A 19,206-nucleotide genomic window follows, 5' to 3' on the forward strand; every position below is an offset into this window, starting at 1 on the left:
AGAGGGGAGAATAGGGATGACCAGATTATATTGGTCGCTCTCAGAGGCAGTGTGAAGTATTCATGGAGTCATTCGTTGGTGGGTGAAGTGGGGAAGGCTTGTTTGTGTGAAGGACTCGGCCACGTGCACAACTCTCCAATTTCTTGTGGTCTTTGGCAAAATAGTTGCCAGACCTAGTTGTGATACTTCTCGATGGGATGTGTCCACTGGTGCTTGTGCAGAAGTTGGTCCGACACATTGGAGACATGTGTGAACTCTTTTAGTCTTCTGAGAAAGTAGAGGTGTCGGAATGCTTATGTGGAGCAGAATTTACACTTATTTCCACTTATAGTGCGGTGCTTCTGCTCTTTAGCAAGTGTTTTAGATTCATTGGGTTGGCATCGCATTTTTAGTCATTGTTAATGCTGATTTTGCCAGGCTCCTGCACATCATTCTTCGTTGAACAAGAATTGATCCCCCGGCTTCATGGTAATAATGTAATGAATTAGATGTGGTTTATGAGATTACACATTGCAGTGAAATCTCTTACGATGGCCTGTTATGGTCAGGCCCCTTCTTTAGATTGCTCCCTTCCTGGTTGTGTGTTACCATCAGCATGTTAAATTCAATAGATTTAGGACAGAAAAAAGGACTTTGTCCTTTTTTCTGTCCTAAATCTATTGAATTTAACATGCTGATGGTAACACACAACTAGATAGGCAGCAATCCGAAGAAGGGTCTTGACCATAACGTCACCCATCCATTTTCTCCAGATATGCTGCTGCCTGACCTGTTAAGTTATTCCAGCACTTCAGTCTATCTTCAGTATCTGTTATTGCTTCAGTAGGTTCTGTGGTGTGGTGTGGTGAGTTCCAAAAGTATGGTTGTGGATAGATGCATCGGCAACAGGTAAATTAACAAGAATCAAACATGCTTATCCCTCGCATTGATGCAGCTGCTGTAAGCCTACTTTGGCGGCTATGGTCTTTGGGATTTAGCCAGGTCCTTCAGAGAGGGTGCTTCAGAACATTTCTTGGCCAATTAATTGATCGTAGGTGAAAGTCAAGCTTTGTGAAGTCAAAATAAATCTTTCTGGGGTTTAGTACTTTTACCTCTAATATATTTGGACTGAGTCATGACTGATGTGTGTGTTTCAGATGAACACAGAGCAGCAGAAAAAAATCCAGGACTTGCAGGAGAAGCTTGCTAAGGTAAGATATCCGCGGTTAAATGTTAGCAATGCCCAGTGTTAGGGGAGTGGAGTTGATTTAATGATAAAACAACAGGAGTGGGATGAAAATATTTAATATGACACGAATAATTATTTTTATTTTGGATGGTGAAAATTCTACCCCTCCATTGTCTGAGATAGTATGTAGGATGGAACTTGTCAACGGGTTATACAAGGGGTGATGCAGAGGCTGGCAGGCAAAGGGTAGAGCCACGTAAGGAGGGAGATGATGGCCAAATTGAGTCAGGTGGGGCTGATCCCCTTTGCATGCATTTGGCCCATATCCCTCTTAACATTTTGGATACTTCTCTGGCAGTTTGTACCACATACTCACTACCTCTGAGTGAGGGGAAAACAACTCAGATCACTCTGATGTCCCTTTAAATCTTTCCCATCTTACCTTAAACCCATGCCCTCAAATATAGATTCCCGTACCCTGGGAAAAAGGTTGTGACTGTCTCTCCTATCTATCCCCTTCATAATTCTACACACTTCTGTAAGGTCAGCCTCCTTCATGTCAGGGAATACAGCCATACAGACAAGCACCCATAGTCAGGATCGAACCCGGGTCTCCGGCGCTGTAAGGCAGCAACTCTGCCGCTGTGCTGACTGAAATTGTGAGCAATTTTGGGCACCATATCTGAGGAAGAATGTGCTGGCTCTGGAGAGGGTACTGAGGAGGTTTACAAGAATGATCCCAGGAATGTGTAGGATAACCTATGATGAGTGTTTGTCGGCACTGGGCCAGTACTCTCCGGAGTTTAGAAGAATGAGGGGGTACCTCATTGAAACATACAGAATAGTGAAAGGCATGGAAAGAGTGGATGTGGAGAGGATGTTTCCACTAGTGGGAGAGTCTAGGGCTACATGTCATAGCGTCAGAATTAAAGGGCATTATTTTAGGAAGGAGATGAGAATTTTCTTTAGTCAGAAGGTGGTGAATCTGTGGAATTCTTTGCCACAGAGGACTGTGGAGGTTAAGTCAGTGGGTAATTGTAAGGCAGAGATAGATAGCTAGATTCTTGATTAGTACTACTGTCATAGGGTTCAAACATTTCCAAACTCTTCTTGTAACTTCAGCCCTCCAGTAACTGAAAGCACAAGTTATACTTGTGAGATGTGGAACACTGGGGTTGTTGGAAATCTGAAGTGAAAGAGAATGCTGGAAATACCCAAAAGCACAGGCAGCTTTTGTGGGGAGATAAAAACTGAGTTAACGTTACAGGTTGATGACCTTTATCGGAACTGGTCATTGCTAACAGAAAATGGAATGGTTGGTTATTTGACATTGTTGAATTCAAAGCTAAGTCCTGACACGTATGATGTGCAGAGTCAGAAGTGAAACTTTTCTCCTCAAGCTGACATTGGATGTTGTTCAACCAGTTAAAGGTTAGAGTGGGAGAGAGATGAAGAATTACAGTTCAGGCAAACTGAAACTTCCGTACAGACTCTGTTATTGATCCTTTACTTTGTTGGAGGATGCCAATCTAAGCTGGAAATGTAATTCTGTAAAATGTGGAGGAAGCCAGCCTTTCACCCACGTGCCAGATTCAAATGATAAAGTTCAAATATGCTGTTTGAAATTTCCATAAAGTTTCACTTCTGATCGTTTGGGTCTGAATTTATGGCTGATCCCAGCAACAAATCCCAGTTAATTATAAAAGCAAATTTCTAGAAAATGTCTGATTTTAAGGGCGGCATGATGGCGCAGCGGTAGCGGTAAACCGGGATCTCCGGTTTCCTCCCACACTCCAAGGACGTACAGGTGTGTAGGCTAATTGGCTTGGTATAAATGTAAATTGTCCCTAGTGTGTGTAGGAGAATGTTAGTGTGCGGGAATCGCTGGTTGGCCCATACTTTGACAGCTAGGCACCTGTCAAAGCAAAGCCACTGTTCGGTCTGAATGTCTGTTTTTATTTCCATTTTTAGGCCTATTTTAGATATGGTGAGTTTTATTTTAAAGTTATATGTATTTATTCTGTTTTTATTAACCGCACTGATGGGAACTGATTGAGAAACAATGTTTTCGTTTCATCTGTGTATGTAAGTACTCAGTTAAAATGACATTAAAGTGAATACTGAATACTTGGTGTAGGTATGTTGCAAAGCCTACCTGAAGCGTCGCTGAAAATCTGTCGCTGCGGGTGTGCGCGATTTTGGCGCCGTTTAGAGGGGGCGGGTTTAAAACGCGATTTTCTCTAGGCTGTTCCAATCGAAGATGTTCAGCCTTGTAAAATATTAACGAAAAATCGCTGAAAGACCCCGTCGCAAAAGCTATTATTAGTTTTAAAGGCCTTAAATAATAGTTATAGTAGTTTAAAAATCAATCTCTAAACCCGCGACCACCAGCAACCGCAGGGTCTCATAAAGCAGACAATTGAAGGTAAGCTGTATATTTTTACATTAAAAAGGGCTTCTAAAGATCCCTTTATACAAAGTTTAATATTGCGAGTAGCTCATTTTGGGCCCATTATATCCCGCAGTATTTTTCTCGGCATTTGGGGGCACAAATCTACCGCAATGTGAACGTTCTAAACCAGCGCGTTCCACAGCGACCCACTAGAAAGCTGATTTAAATGGACTTTAATTTACAGCAATTGAACACTAAATTCCTTCCATTTGGTCTATAAATTAATGTAAATGAGATTTTAAAATCATGTTTTATTGTGAATTATTTGTGAATATTATTTGGACATTTAGGCTATTTAAAAATGTTAATCATTTATTAAGAAATGGATAGATGTTTAGATCTAGTAATTGAAGTCTGAAATTAGCTACAATTAGGTAACTAACTAATTATATGCTTTAATTTCAGGTCATCCAAGTAAGATTACTTTATATTTGCTTCAGAATGCTTCAATCTATGATAACTGAAAATTTCATTCAGTTCTCTTAATTTTTAAGAAAGCTATGGGCTTTTGACTGTTCACGATCACAGCTTTTTTGTTATGTCCATAGAAAATCAATAGGGAACAAGATGCTCATTTCCGAGTATGAAAATGGCCATAACTTTTTAAATACTTGAGATATGAAAGTGAATTAGGTGTCAAATTAAACTTATTTTTATGCTTTATCTGATGGGATAAATTGCAGACTTGATTTTTTAAATCTCAAAATTTTGTAACATTGCTACTTGGTGGGCTGAAGGACCTGTTTCCACGCTGTATCTCTAATTAAACTAAACTAAACCCCAAAATAATTCTAACGTATCTTGCAGTTGTATTTTTATTTTCCTGTGTTTGTTGCAGGCGGTGAAAGCCAGTTCTGAAGCCACAGATCTCTTACAGAATGTCCGGCAGGCTAAAGAACGCGCGGAGCGAGACCTTGAGAAGCTACAGGGCCGCGAGAACTCGAGTGAAAGCTTCAGGAAGAAACTGGTGGAATCGGAGGTATGATGAAAATTAAGTTGGTGAACACAATTAACTATTCTTAATATTTCTTTCTCATTACACAATGCGTAATCTAGGATGACTTAATTGGTTCTCTGAGGATAATTACTGTAAATGGTATGGCACTAAAAATGTTGATGAACGGAGAGACTTGAGGCTCGAATTCATAATTCCCCGAAAAGTGGCAACACTGGTAGCTGTGATGGTGAAGAAGATGTATCACATGCTTGCCTCAACGTTGAGAGCAGAGAATGTAAAAGTCAGAATGTTATGTGTCACCTTTCCAAAACATTGTTTAGACCGGATTTGTTGTATGTATTTCTAGTTGCCGCACTGTAGGAATGTTGTGCATATGCTGGAGAAAGTGCGAAGAAAATTCACCAGAATGCTGTCTATATAGGGGGGTTGTCCAATGGGGAAAGATTACATAGGCTTGGTTTGTTTTCTCTGGAGTGAAGAAGGCTAAGAGGTGACTTGAGAGAGGTATATAAAATTATTAGGCGGCATGGATAGGGTAGAAAGTCAGAATCTTGCTTTCACGGTAGACTATCAAAAACAGCAAGGCATAGATTTAAGGAGCGAGGAATGAGTTTAATGGGAGATCCAAGGGGTAATTCTCTTTTTACACTGAGAGCAGTTGACATCTGGAAATCTTTGCCGGAGACGGAGGAATTGTATACTGTCACTATGTTCAAGACGTGTTTGGACAGGGACTTAAATAGGTAAAGCATGGAAGGATATGGACCTAGTGTGGGCAAATATGCTTAATGTAGTATCCTTAATTCAGTATGAATATTATGGGTTTAAGAACCCGTTTCTGCGCAATACACCTCTAATGTATCAGTGCAGAAAATCAACTTGCATACAATCCAGCGGTTCCTCCTTCACCATATTATTGCTATTTGGTTTAGTCCCACCTTAGCCAATCTATATGTGTAGATCAGGGGCACATACAGTAGCTATGGAAGTGGCGAGTCTTGCATGATTTAAAGTGTCATAGCTTAGCTAATGTTATATTTTATAAATGACCCACTTTCTTCTGTGAATTGTATACCATTAAAAATATCTGCAATCCACGCTTACTAGCTTATCCTGATCGCCATTGAGCACTTGCTTCCACAAACCGAATGCAATATTTGTACCTTCCACACTCTCACACCCTGGCTGACGCAAGCTGCATCAGACCACAGATGGACCATTCACAATTAGAACCCTTCCCACCCATTATCAGTAACACCCTCCTGCCTTTGTAATTGTGTCCCCTTCTCCAATCCCCATTTTCTTTCAAAAGATCTTGAAGCTGTTGTCTCCCATGTAAATCTTAACAAGCAGGCTTCTGACTTGGCATAGAAATAACGCAAGCCAAAGTCACAAATGGCCAATCAATACATCACCAAATCTGTCATCACTACAGTCATTAATACATTTACCACATTCTTTTCCTCCAGTGTTTTTATTATCTAAATCTATGGAAATATATTTTATCTACTCTTCTTGCACCTAATTGATTTGATGTTGGGGTATGTTAGGAAATAGCTTCTCTTGTTATACCATGTCTTCTCAGTATCCATCCTTGACTCCTTCCTCTTTCCACACCCTCTCCCCACATGACTTTGCCTTCATGATAGTGCCCTATACTGATCACTCTCATTCTCTTCAGGATTATAATCACATCTGAGTTATCCATCTCTAATAGTCCAGTCCCTTCACATTTATTCATCCTTTTGGGCCTGTGCTCTAGATTTCCTTTCCTAAAGCACACTAATCCCTCACACCACAACACACCCCAAATATTCTAAACCAGTAACGATTACATGTTGGACATTTCTGATCGAGCAGGACCATTTTCAATGCGACAACAATATCTACATTTCAAATGGATTTTGCTGGCTTCAAAACACTTTCTTTTTTTTTATATAAGGGTAACAAGCAGGCTCTGGCTTGGCATAGAAATAACACGCCAAAGTCCCAAATGACCAGTCAATATATCACCAAATCTTTCATCACTTAATATGTTTAGTATATTCTTTTCCTTCAGTCTAAATCTATGGAATTATATTTTATCAACTCCACTTGCACCTAATTGATTTAATATTGGGGTATGCGTTGGAAATAGCAAGGTATTATACTGTAACCTATAAATGCAATGTGTTGCTTCTTTCAATCCTTGTATTAGTTTGTTCTTATGAAAGTTCTCTATGTTAGAACTTATGCCATCCATTATAATTTTCCTGTTAAGTGTAGAGTTCTTCAGAAACATCGATGTTTCTTTCTGTTAAAAATCTTTCTGTTGTAAGCTGACAATAGCTATAAGTATATTTTCTATTTAATCATAGAGAATTTGTTAAGGCATAGCAATATAATCAAACCACTTTACATAAGTGTGATGTGTGGGCACTTCCTTAATGGTTTTGATGTATTAATAACATTTTGAAATATCCATGTTATTGTTGTTGTCCATCATATGTATTTAAACCAGTTTTGATACGAGCCAAAAGGACTGGCAAGTGGCCACTTATCTTGGTATATAAGGTACTAGGGTCTTAATACCCCAAATAATCATCACTCGAGAGCAGTAAACATTTCTGATGTGTTGATAATTGAAGGAACGTCGCAAGTCTCTGGAGAATCAAGTGAAGCGGCTTGAGATGGTGGAGCGCAGAGAAAACAAGCTCAAGGAGGATTTGCAAACAAAATCTCAGCAGATGCAGCAAATGGCTCAGAAAATGCTGGTACGTATAATTAGTTTATGTTGTTAGATTCTGAACAATTGTTAAAATTGTTCTTTCTACCATCAGTCACAATAGCTTTACAGGGCCACCCACCTTGTCTGTCCGGGCAGCCAGATAGCTTGATCTCTTCCTCACGTGATATGGTAGTGTAACTTAGATGGCAAGACATATGACAGTGGCCTGGTAATAATTAATTCCTATATCTCAAATGCTTGAGGGGGTGGGGGGTGGTGAGGGTGAAGTTATGCTGTTGGGGATAGTTTGAGAGGATGAGAGAGAGATATTGAATTGAAGTTAAATAATTGATTTTACCACTGGTGGTTCATGTAATGCTACCTGAGCCTGGGATGCAGCTTAATGGTGTAGAATATGATGGATATGTGCCAAGTGCAAAATGTTGAATTGCTATTTTATTTTTCTGCTGTGGAAATCTAGTCTGTGTGAAACTAGGAAAAGCTTTTTTTTAAAAGCCAGAGAAAATCAGCGGGCCAAGCAGCATATGTGGAGGGAATGGACAGACAACATTTTGTGTCGAGACACTTCTGCAAGCTGATTGGAGTAGGGGGGAGAAAGCGATGGGGGTGGATCAAAGCCTGGCAAGTGATAGGTGCATACAGATATGGTGGTGGGGGGAAGTAAGGGGCAAAGACTAGAAGTGAAACACAGACAAAAGGGCTTCAGATAAGGAAAGAAGAAGAATGAAATAGAAAGCCGGAGGAAGGGATATGGGAGAAAGAAGAAAGGCAAATGTGGGACTCAGGGATGGGAGAATAACGTACAAAAGTACAAGAGAGGAACGTGCAAGGTGACTGGAGGGAGGTGGTAGGAGAAATTAATGTACTCTGGGTGGGAAGGGGCAGCGGTAAGAGAGAAGGGTAAGGGACAACACTTGAAATTGCAGAATTCAATGTTCACACCCTCGTGTTATAAGTTAGTCAAGCGGTATGTGGGGATGCTGGTTGGAAGTGAGAGAGGAAGCGTTGGTTCAGATGGTACATCTTCTGCGGTTGCAGGGGAAAGTGCCTGGAGAGGGGTTGTACAGGGTGGTAAGGATGGCAAGGAGGCAGTGGTCTGGACGGAAAGAGGTGAAGTCGGGAAGATGTTGCTTGTGGTGGGATTACATTGAAGAGGCGTAAATGTTGGAGAAAGATGTGTTGGATGTGGAGGCAGGTGAGATGTGAAGGCTTGTTCTGTCTGGGAAGCGGGGGAACAAGAGCAGAACTGTGAGACATAGGAGATACAGATGAGGGCTTGGTCCACAACTGCATGTTTACTAAAGGAAGAGGAAATTTCAGATGTACGCGAGTGGAGAGGCTTATTTTTGGAGCAGATGAACATCCTTGCAAGAGGCAGGAGATGCAAGTCAAGGTAGTGGGATTCGGTGGGTTTTGCTTGACGTCCGTCGATAGTTTTGCTAGACGTCCATCGACTGAGATCGAGAAAGGAGAGAGGCATCAGACATAGTCCATGTGAATTTGAGGACAGGGTGGAAATTGGTCGTGAAGATCGTGAAATGAACAAGTTCTAAATGGTTACGTTGAGAATGAATTGAATTGAATTTGAATTGAATTTGTTTGTCACACAACCAGGGTCGGTGGAATTTGGGTTATCAGCAGCGGTACAATAATAAAGAACACACAACCACAATAAAAATGTAACACAAACATCCACCACAGCATTCATCACTGTGGTGGAAGGCACAAAATTTGGCCAGTCCTCCTCCATTTCCCCCCCGTGGACAGGACCAGAGTCCAGAGTCAGTCCAGGATCGGCTCTTCCTCACCGGAGACCGCGGCTTTAAGTTGGTGTAGGCCGCAGGCCGGCGGTCGAGATTTAAAGTCTCCGCCGCAGCCAGAAGCACCGTAGACTGCAGGGCCGGCGGTCGAAGCTCCCCTCCAGGGGTGATGTTAAGTTCACGCCGGGCCCGCGGTAGAAGTTGGCCGCGGGCCGGCAGTGGTGGCTTCTTCTTCCCCCCCCCCGGGTCCCCCACGAGGGATCCCGGGCTGTAGACGCCGCACCAGCTGGAACTCTGCAGATCGCGGCTTGCGAAACCGAGCGCTCCCTCCGGCAAGCCCCAGCGAAGGCTCACCCGCTCCACGCCGAGAGTCCACGCTGCGCCCGCCGCTGAAGTCCCGGGCGCGTCTCCGTGGAAAGGCCGCGCCGATCCTTGATGTTAGGCCACGGGGGAGGCGACCTGGAAAAAGTCGCCTCTCCATGGAGGAGGCGACCGAAGCTGTTTCCCCCACACCACCCCCCACACAAAACACACCGAGAAATATCAAAAACATATTTTAAAACATACTAAAAAAATTAAAAAAGTTGAAAAAACGAACGCGCTGCTGACATGGCTGCTGCCAGAGCAGCGCCCCCTACAAAAAAGAAGGTAAACTAGGGAGTTTTGTTATAAAGATAATTAATATTCTGAACTACTTTTGCAACTTGGTTTCTAGAGCTACCTTGAGGCATTGTCTGCCTTACAATGGAGTTAGTTCGTACTCTAAATATCAGACACATTCCTAAATGAAGAGGTGTAAATAGGAATAAATGGGGGGACAAAATGACAAGTGTCCACGTTGAAACATATAAAAGACCTAGATCTCCTAAATGAATTTTATTGACTCCAATGTTGCAATTGCGAAAAGCAACATCCATTCTGAAGAAGGGTTTCGGCCCGAAACGTCACCTATTTCTTTCGCTCCATAGATGCTGCTGCACCCGCTGAGTTTCTCCAGCATTTTTGTGTACCTTCGATCTTCCAGCATCTGCAATTCCTTCTTTAACACAACATCCTGTTCTTTAATCTGATTCGGGGGTCCCATTGTGATTAAATGCAGCAATTTAATTTTGTTACCCTCTACTGAGCAGATAAAGTTGCCTCACACTGGGTTTGGTTGTTCAATTTGAAACTATATTCTGCCTAAGGAGATGAGAGAACATGTTATCTGGGGAGATTAAAGCCTTCACTGATTAGTTTAGATGTTAATGCAGAATACAAACAGATTTCTGGCTAAGATTTGATGGTTGATGTTTTCTTTGCACAAAGACTGGCTAATCGCTGCGTTTTAGTTCCACAAAGATTCTGGAAAAGATGTAACTGATATGAGATGTGAGCTTATGAACAAATATATTAGTTATTATTTATTACGCCATTTACAATTATTCTAATTTCCTTTCCAAACCAGGAGTTGGAAGAAAGTTGGTGTGAGGCCCAAGCAACAGCACAACGCATGGAAACCAACCTTCAACAGAAACAACAACTGTATGAGGACAAAATGAAGGTAAACGTCTGTTATTCCAGCTTTTTGTGTCTATCTTTGGTGTAAACCAGCATCTGCAGTTCCTGATTGCAGGTTTGAAGTAGGGACTCGATCCAAAATGTCACCTATTCCTTTTCTCCAGAGATGCTGTCTGACCCGCTGAGTTACTCCAGCGTCTTGTGCCTATCTGCAGTTCCTTCCAACGCAATAAATATATGAGGTTGGATTTTCAAATAATATCAGGCTGATGCGGCCATCAGACTTGCTTAGAACATTTTAGTGCATGAGGAGTAATTATTCCATAATTTCTCCTAGTTATCCTCAGCATCTTTCATCTGACTTTCAGTCAATATACTAATCTTAAATGTAGAGTATGTACATGAGTTGAAAATGACCATGAATATGTTTGTTTATTAGTTACGATGAAGAAACAAATGGGTATAAAGAAAAGAGGGACAAAGGAATTTATTGAATAGTAGACATTCGGCTTTAGACTTTGGAGATACAGTGCGGAAACAGGCCCTTCGGCCCACCTAGTCATCACCGACCAGCAATCACCCCATACCCTAACACTATCCCGCACACTAGTGACAATTTACAATTTTACCAAAGCCAATTAACATACAAACGTGCATCTTTGGAGTGTGGGAGGAAACCGGAGCATCCGGAGAAAATCCACGTGGTCACAGGGAGAACGTGTAGACTCCTTACAGATAGCACCCTCAGTCAAGATCGAACCTGAGTCTCTGGCGCTGTACCGCTACGCCACTGTGTGCCGCCCTTTTGCCAACATATATAAACATTTCACCCCAAGTCCTGTTTTGCCCAAGTATTCTTTTCAGAAGGCTACTCACCTTTTATTCTTCTTTGATTTGTTTTCTCTCAGGTTATGGAAGCAGAAGTGAAGATGGGCATTGCAATGAAGGAATCACTGGAAGATTGTCGTCTCAAGCATGAAGAAGATTTACGTAAAAAGTCCAAATTGATCAATGATCAGAAAGCGGTATGTGAAAAACTATCTTAAGTAGGGCATTGTAGGACTGAAATACTTAGCTATGATTTAAAAAAAAAAAAAAAAAAAACCCAAATAGTTTTTATCAGTGACCCCTATGTTATGGTCATTCAGATGTTGGAAATTTGCCCTCGAGAAAATTCACAAATCATGATTCAAAAATTTGAGATACGGAATAAAATTTGCTCTTGGAATTTATGAGAAAAAAATGTTAATCGGCACAATTTTATTTTCAACGTGTTTTTAGATGCAGGTGCAGAAAATGCAGCTTCTCATTATGGAATGCAACAATATAAAATGTTTTGTAGTAACGTAATGGAGGGGGTCATCAATATTATAAAAATTCCGTTTCAGCATAAAGTTTACAGCATTTTTATGGCAAAAGACCTATTAAAAGGCTACTTGTATAATTTGTTTTTTTGGCTGGAAGCCTCCTCTTTGATTTGTTTTTTGCCTATGCTGCTTTTAATCTGATTTAATTAAATTCTTATTTCAGACGATGAATGCTATGGATTCCAAAATTAAATCTCTGGAGCAGAGAGTAGCAGAGCTCTCTGAAGCAAACAAACTTGCAGCAAACAGCAGCATTTTTACTCAACGAAGCATGTGAGTGCTGGACCCCATTAAATGCATGGATCTAGTGTTGAATAGATTAATTCACGTATTTAACTTCCTGGGACATTGTTCTTAGTTTGTTTTAGTTTTTAGTTTTATAGATAGAGTGCGGAAACAGGCCCTTCAACCCGCCGAGTCCTCGCCGACCAGCGACCCCCGCATATTAACACTATCCTGCACACGAGGGACAATATTTACATTTACCAAGCCAATTTACTTACATACCTGTTCGTCTTCGGAGTGAGGGAGGAAACTGAAGATCTCGGAAAAAACCCACGCAGGTCACGGGGAGAACATATAAACTGCATACAGAAGTCGGGATCGAACCTGGGTCTCCGGTGCTGCTAGCGCTGTAATGCCCCTGTCCCACTTAGGAAACCTGAACGGAAACCTCTGGAGACTTTGTGCCCCACCCAAGGTTTCCATGCGGTTCCCGGAGGTTTTTGTCAGTCTCCCTACCTGCTTCCACTACCTGCAACCTCCGGCAACCACCTGCAACCTCCGGGAACCGCACGGAAACCTTGGGTGGGGCGCAAAGTCTCCAGAGGTTTCCGTTCAGGTTTCCTAAGTGGGACAGGGGCATAAGGCAGCAACCCTACAGCCTCGCCACCGTGCCGCTTTATACATGTTGTTTCCTAAAACTATACTTAGGATAACTTATAATTCATATGTATGGATAAACCTGCCAAGAAAATTGGAGAATGATGATCAAATTAATTATGATATAAAAAATGGGCAGAGGAAGATAATGAAATAAGAGGTTTATTTGTTAGGTGAGAGGGACTAGTACCCTATAGCTCTCACCAGCTGGATTTGTCTGGTCTAAATCAAGGTGATGAGCATAATTTTGGTAAGAACATTGCATGGAATGAGTTTGATGTGCTCTCAACCCATTTTAAAAAAATAATTGATGCAGCTAATGTTTGTATCTCTAATGCTTTTATAAAAAAATGGACAGGATCATTGCATGTGATTGCTAAAGAACATGTAGAGATTCCAAGATGGCGCCCAAGCAAGGCGACCCTCTGCGTGCTGGTCCCAGACGTGGATCTGCAATCACTTATTACAATCGCTCCACTCTTTTAAACCTCTACTCCAAACCGCAGTATTTCTATCTGTACACTGTGGATGGCTCGATTGTAATCAAGTATAATCTTGCCGCTGATGGGTTAGCATGCAACAAAAAGCTTTGCACTGTACCTCGGTACACATGACAATGAACTAAACTAAGAACTAAGAAATCACAGGAAGTAATGTAATGATATGCTTTTGGTTTAATCAAATGAGTTTAATGATTTTAATGGTTAAATGATTTTAATTATCACCGGTAATGGACCTAATAAAAAATGAACAAAATTGCAAAAATTACTGTTAAAAGCGCAGAAATCCTATGCTGCAAGATATTTGCATTTTTGAGATTTATGTTGTTTTCAAACAGTAAATGGTTACTGCCTGACGACAACAACCCATTTAAAATTCACAACTTTGCAGTAATCATTATGTGACAAGTGATGAAAATAAGAATAGTATTAGACTGTTGCATTTTATCAACTTTGCTAAAATTGTAACTAAGTTAGAACACTGGGTTACGTGGGCGATAAATCACAATGCTGGGAGGAGCTGTGGATGTCTATGAATTTATAATGGATTTAGACATTCTGAGTCTTGATTATGCTTCCCCCTAGACATCCATCTTCACTGACTATCTTTTCTGAAATGTTTTCATGGCATCCAGTCTCATTGCCACCAACCACTAAAGCTTTTACCTCCTTCCCATAATAGAAGGCAGAAATATTTTCTGTTTGTTCTTGTCCATGGATCGTATCTCTACTACTTTCTCCCTCCCTTGTATTGCCATCGAACTTTCACAACAAACCAGTGTCTTCTTAAACTTTAAAAGTTTTCAGTTCCTTGTCCTAGCCATTCCTATTTCACTATTGACATTCAATGCATGTACACCTTCATTCTCACCAAGATGGTAGGAGAAATCACACTTTTACCGTGAACATCCAAACTAATCCTTGTACACCTCCATCCTCCTGGTTGAACATTCCCAATGAAACATCTTTTACTTTGACTCCTTTCACTTCATCAAAATGAAAAAATATTGTCATTGATCCTCATGGGAATTGATGAAACAAATGCTCTAAGGCGCACCTTCAACCCTTTGCTTCCTCAATTTCTCTACCTCAATTTCAGTGGATAAACTAGTATCTGATATTCACCAGATGCACATTCTCTCCCATCCTACTTCCTGTTGGATTTTCTTTCTATTCTCGCTGTTTCTCTATCTCCATCATGTCTGTTCTGACAATGTTACCTTCCATGTCAGTACTTCTGATGTACTTTTCTCCAGATGAGGATCCACCAAGACCGTAGCTGATAGGATCTTTAATCCCTGTTCCATTTTCCATGTCACTCTTTCTCCCCCCCAAGAGCAACTGTTAAGTTCCTGTGATGGTTTCCTTCTACCCCATCAGCCTCAACATTTAATAATTCACGCTCTTCCCTTTCTTGCACCTAGTGAACACGTCTTTACTTCTCTCCAGCATACAGAAAGGGCCATTCCCTGTGCAACATTCTGATACATTGCTCAATCACCCATGATAATCTACCTTTCCCTGCACCTGTGCATGCAACTGCAGGAAATGTAATAACAGGTCTTTTTTTTTTTTTAATCCTTCTCCCGTCCCAGTTTAGGTTTCCAAACTTGCTTTGCACTTAAAATAGTGAATTTCATATACTTTAAAAAATGTAGCAGACTGTACTTGGAGCTCACCGAGTGATCTGCTCCATACTGGGGAAATCAAATGCAGAGTGGGGGATCACTATGTGAAATATCTTTATTCAATCTGCTACGGCGTGACCCTATTCTTCTGGGTGCCTGTTAATTTTCCTCCCACTCCCATTCTCGATCAGATCTCTGTCCTATCTCCTACACTATTCCAGTGAAGTTCAACCCACGCATTATACGAGGCATTATTCCAGGATTAATAATGAGTTAAACAATTTCGGAACAGTTTCATAAAAGGGCCTCCGGTGTTTCTACTTGCAGTTTCTTTAGATCCAGTTTTTGTTTCATGTCATTTGCCTTGCACTATCATCCCGTCAGCCTGTGGCAATATGTATTTTTGTTTTCTTTCTTGCCTTCCCTCTTTGGCATCTCATTTTCAGATTAGATGAAAGACCTTCAATGCAAAACATTAAATATATTTCTCCCTCTAGAGATATCACCTGCAGACTACTTGTGGCATGTCTCAGTAAGAGAATATTTTTTTTAATGGAAGTTGGTACCATGACTGAAAGAAGGGAAAAGGAATTGAATAGGAGTGGCACAATTGCAAAGGTGTTTTGAGGAACGAGTTTAAAAATTGGGAGTGGAGCAGCTAAAGATTGTTCTAATAGTGACAAGATGGTGTTATGTTGTTTTGAATATGTTGAGTCAATGGACAGCCTCTGTAGCCTGATGAGAAAGGTTTGAGGGATGAACTGAGTTCATGCGCACCAGCATACCTGGCGTAGTGTCTTGAGCAGGTTGAAGTTAATGGACAGTGAAGGATGGGAAATCTTGTTATGAGCAGTGCAGTTTGGAAATGATAAAGATAAATTTTAGTCCCTACATCCCCCAACCTGCCAAACATGCAATTTTCCAAAATATAATATAGCAGAATTTTCTATTTATCCTTTATCTTTAAGTAGCAAGTAAGAATTTTACAATAGGAGAACATGGAATAAATGACTGTCAAAAAGAAGTCTACAAAATAATTAAACAAAATGCAGTTTGGCTAATTCATAAGCAAGTCTTCTGCCTAGTGCTCTCTTGGGCATCCACTGCCACTTGGCCTGACTAGTAACCTTAAGCAGCGTTGCGTACAGCCATAAATGTAATGTCTAAATTTCATGACAGGAAGGCACAGGAAGAGATGATTGCGGAACTCAGGCAGCAGAAGTTTTACTTGGAGACACAGGCGGGGAAGCTGGATGCTCACAACCAAAAACTGGAGGAACAAATGGATAAAATCAGCCAGGATGAACAGAGCAGCAAAAACAGGCTACCGGAGCTGGAGACTAAACTCAGGGAGGTGAGAACATTAAAACGATGGAAGCAAATTGTAAAATGTGTACATTCTGCCCAACTGGTGGTGCTTCCGTTATTCCCCCCAAGGTCTTTGCCCTGCTCCATATCAATGGTATCCTTGGCTGCATCACTGAAAATATAGCATCAAGTCTTTGTGACTACAAAAGATGCTCAATTTTGCCCTAGCCATCTACTCTTGCACATTCTCTGCTGCCTCCAAATTGATAAACTGTTTGCCAAATGTACAATTTTCGAGAACAATACGCCTGCAACTAAAGTTTGAGAATTTATGGTAAGAAGGGAAAGATTTAATAGGAAACTGAGGGGCAACTTTTTCCACACAGTGGGTGGAGGGTGTATGGGATGTGCTGCCAGTGGAGGTAGTTGAGACAGGTACTATAACAACATTTAAAAAAAACCTTTGGACAGGTATATGGATAGGAAAGGTTTAGAGGTAAATGGGCCAAACGTGGACAGGAGGGACTAATTTAGATGGGGCATCTTGGTCAGCATGGGCAAGCTGGGCTGAAGGGGCTGTTCTCATGCTATATGACTCTAATACTGAAACGACTGTCAAATTAAAATACTGAAATGTTTTCAATAGTTTTAGTCCTACTGAATACTGTAACCTCCTCTGGCCTTGCAATTCTCCCAGAGGACTTTTCCAATTCTACTGATTTTTCGCTGCTTCATCATAGGCAGAAGTTGCTCTGACCCATTAGCTTTGGAATTCTCGACCTCTCTTCAGAATATTCCTGAGAAGACAGTCTTATCGATGAATGTATGAACAATTCCTCATGTGCCTCAGTGTGAAGTTCCTTTGATAACTCTGCAGTGAGGTATTCTGCAGTGTTAAAAGCATTGCATGAATACAATTTGAGGTTGTTAATAACGTTGAATAACGAGTCTGAATTGTTGGTGATGGTGATTTTGGAAACTGACACAATGCTCATGCAAAACCATTAATTTCTTAACCAGTTCAAAGAAAAGGTGTATGAAACGGAAAATTTAAAACAATATACCATCTGGTGGTGAGATAAATGAACTCATTCAACTTGTTTGACCTTGCAGTACAAATGTAGTAGGTTTGAAATCAGTACCGCAAAATGTGCTTGACAGAAGATTTTCTTTTTGTGCATTCTGTAGGCCAGCCTGGAGCACGAGCAACAAAAATTGGAGTTGAAGAAACAGGGGAATGAGTTGCAGCTGGTTCTGCAAGAGAAGGAGGCTCAGATTAGAAGTCTGCAAAGTACAAAAACTGCCCTGGAAAACCAACTGCAAATGGCCAAGGCGGAGTTGGAGGAGACCACAGCCGAGGCAGAGGAAGAGATTCAGTCCTTGAGGGTCAGTAACACCATCGTGCCTAGTCTAAGTGGAGTTGGCATGTTTAGTTTTAGAAGTCATTTTGGACTATGTTTTTTTGGGCTCTCCAAGAGCAACTGTATGTAGTGGGAGGAAAAGTACACTTTGTCATCGTTTGTGATGTAACCAAGGAAACAATGTCTGAGCAATTTATTTACAGACGGGTGGGGGCATGACGTGGCATGAAGTGTACATTAACAAGGAATGTCTTTAGAACTACACAATGACGGAAATTATCGCCTGCATTTGAGGGAGATTTTGACTAAATTGCTACATTGTCCTAAAGATAAATAGGAAACACTGCATTTTTGCATAAAAGAGTCATCCTTTTTTGTACCTTGATTTTATGCTTTTATCATTGTATGAATATTGCCTACAGATGAGTATCTCAATTATAGTCGCTGGAGTGCAGCGACATATTGGCAAATTGGAGGAAAGGCTAAAGTGTCTGCCTCCATCCAGTGAATTTAATGCATAAACATATGGAAAACCAGTATAGACTTTTCAATGTTAAAGTAGTTTTGCTTTAACATGTGTACATTATGTCCTTGGTATTCATGCATTTGCTATCCACGTCTCATGAAGTCAGCCATCTATTGCTGTGTGTGTGGGCCGGAAAGCTGAAACTTGCCTAGTTGTTATTATACAATGGTCAACTACTCCAGAGATATATCATGCAACCTTCATGTCATTGTCAATAGCCTGAGAGGTATCCGCGCTTTCCTGTTAACTGCGGAAAGTCCATGCCTTCATCATTTTGTGAATCTATTCAGAAACATTATCCACAGAATGCTTGGTTTTATCGTTATTTTGTTTCACTTTCTCTCTCTTTCTGCAGGCTCACCGTGATGAAATTCACAACAAGTTTGAAACCCTTCGAGAAAGTTGCACAGTATGTACTGAGGTCATGAAACAATTACCTTTGAAAGCATTTAAAATACAAACTATTAATGTTATTTCGCTGAATTATTGGATCAATCTTGAAAGCTATAGATGGAGAAGGGTTCCGACCCAAAACGTCGCCTCTTTTCTCCAAAGATGCTGCCTGACTTGCTGAGTTACTCCAGCATTTTGTGTCTATCTTTGGTATAAACCGGCACCTGCAATTCCTTCCTACAAATCCTAAAGACTGACTATTCCAGAGAATGGAATAGATAAAGAATTAGTCTGTTCAACTATGTGCTTTCATAAAGTTTGATTTTTTTATAGTGTAAATCGCTCCATTTCTCTTAACAATTCTAGTGTACTCGAGCATATTTTACAGGCGCAGGTTCTGTTTTAGGACGTCACCCTACAGGTCAGATTTACACCAGACTAGATTCAAACCTGGGTCTTGGATGTGCAGCAGCAAGAATAGTTTTGAAGGGATATTAATACAGAGAAAAGGAATATTGAAATGCTCTCGTAAATTGGAGAAGTGTAAAATTATCCATTTCAGCAGAGAGAATAGAAGAAATTCATCTTTAGGAAGGTGGGCAAGAAAGTGTGTTCACTTTCAAAAGAATTTGAGTGTCTTTGTGCTCGGAATACAGAAAGTTACCTTCCAGACTT

General features: G+C 40.9%; 1 protein-coding gene across 7 annotated transcripts in view; it reads left to right on the forward strand.

Annotated features, from left to right (window-relative positions):
• The window catches only part of cit (citron rho-interacting serine/threonine kinase), a 153,229-nt gene that overhangs the window by 84,596 nt on the left and 49,427 nt on the right, over positions 1–19,206 (forward strand). For 4 of the 7 annotated variants that reach the window (XM_033043633.1, XM_033043640.1, XM_033043637.1 and 1 more), the window contains exons 16-24: positions 1,137–1,190; positions 4,459–4,599; positions 7,206–7,331; positions 10,514–10,609; positions 11,475–11,591; positions 12,097–12,206; positions 16,123–16,297; positions 17,440–17,637; positions 18,494–18,559. In XM_033043633.1, the coding sequence (XP_032899524.1) occupies positions 1,137–1,190; positions 4,459–4,599; positions 7,206–7,331; positions 10,514–10,609; positions 11,475–11,591; positions 12,097–12,206; positions 16,123–16,297; positions 17,440–17,637; positions 18,494–18,559 (1,083 nt within the window). The remainder of the gene's footprint in view (positions 1–1,136; positions 1,191–4,458; positions 4,600–7,205; positions 7,332–10,513; positions 10,610–11,474; positions 11,592–12,096; positions 12,207–16,122; positions 16,298–17,439; positions 17,638–18,493; positions 18,560–19,206) is intronic. The other 3 variants (XM_033043639.1, XM_033043635.1, XM_033043638.1) reach the window with 1 other exon arrangement.

This window comes from Amblyraja radiata, chromosome 25 (genome assembly GCF_010909765.2).
Source record: "Amblyraja radiata isolate CabotCenter1 chromosome 25, sAmbRad1.1.pri, whole genome shotgun sequence".
NCBI lineage: Eukaryota > Metazoa > Chordata > Chondrichthyes > Rajiformes > Rajidae > Amblyraja > Amblyraja radiata.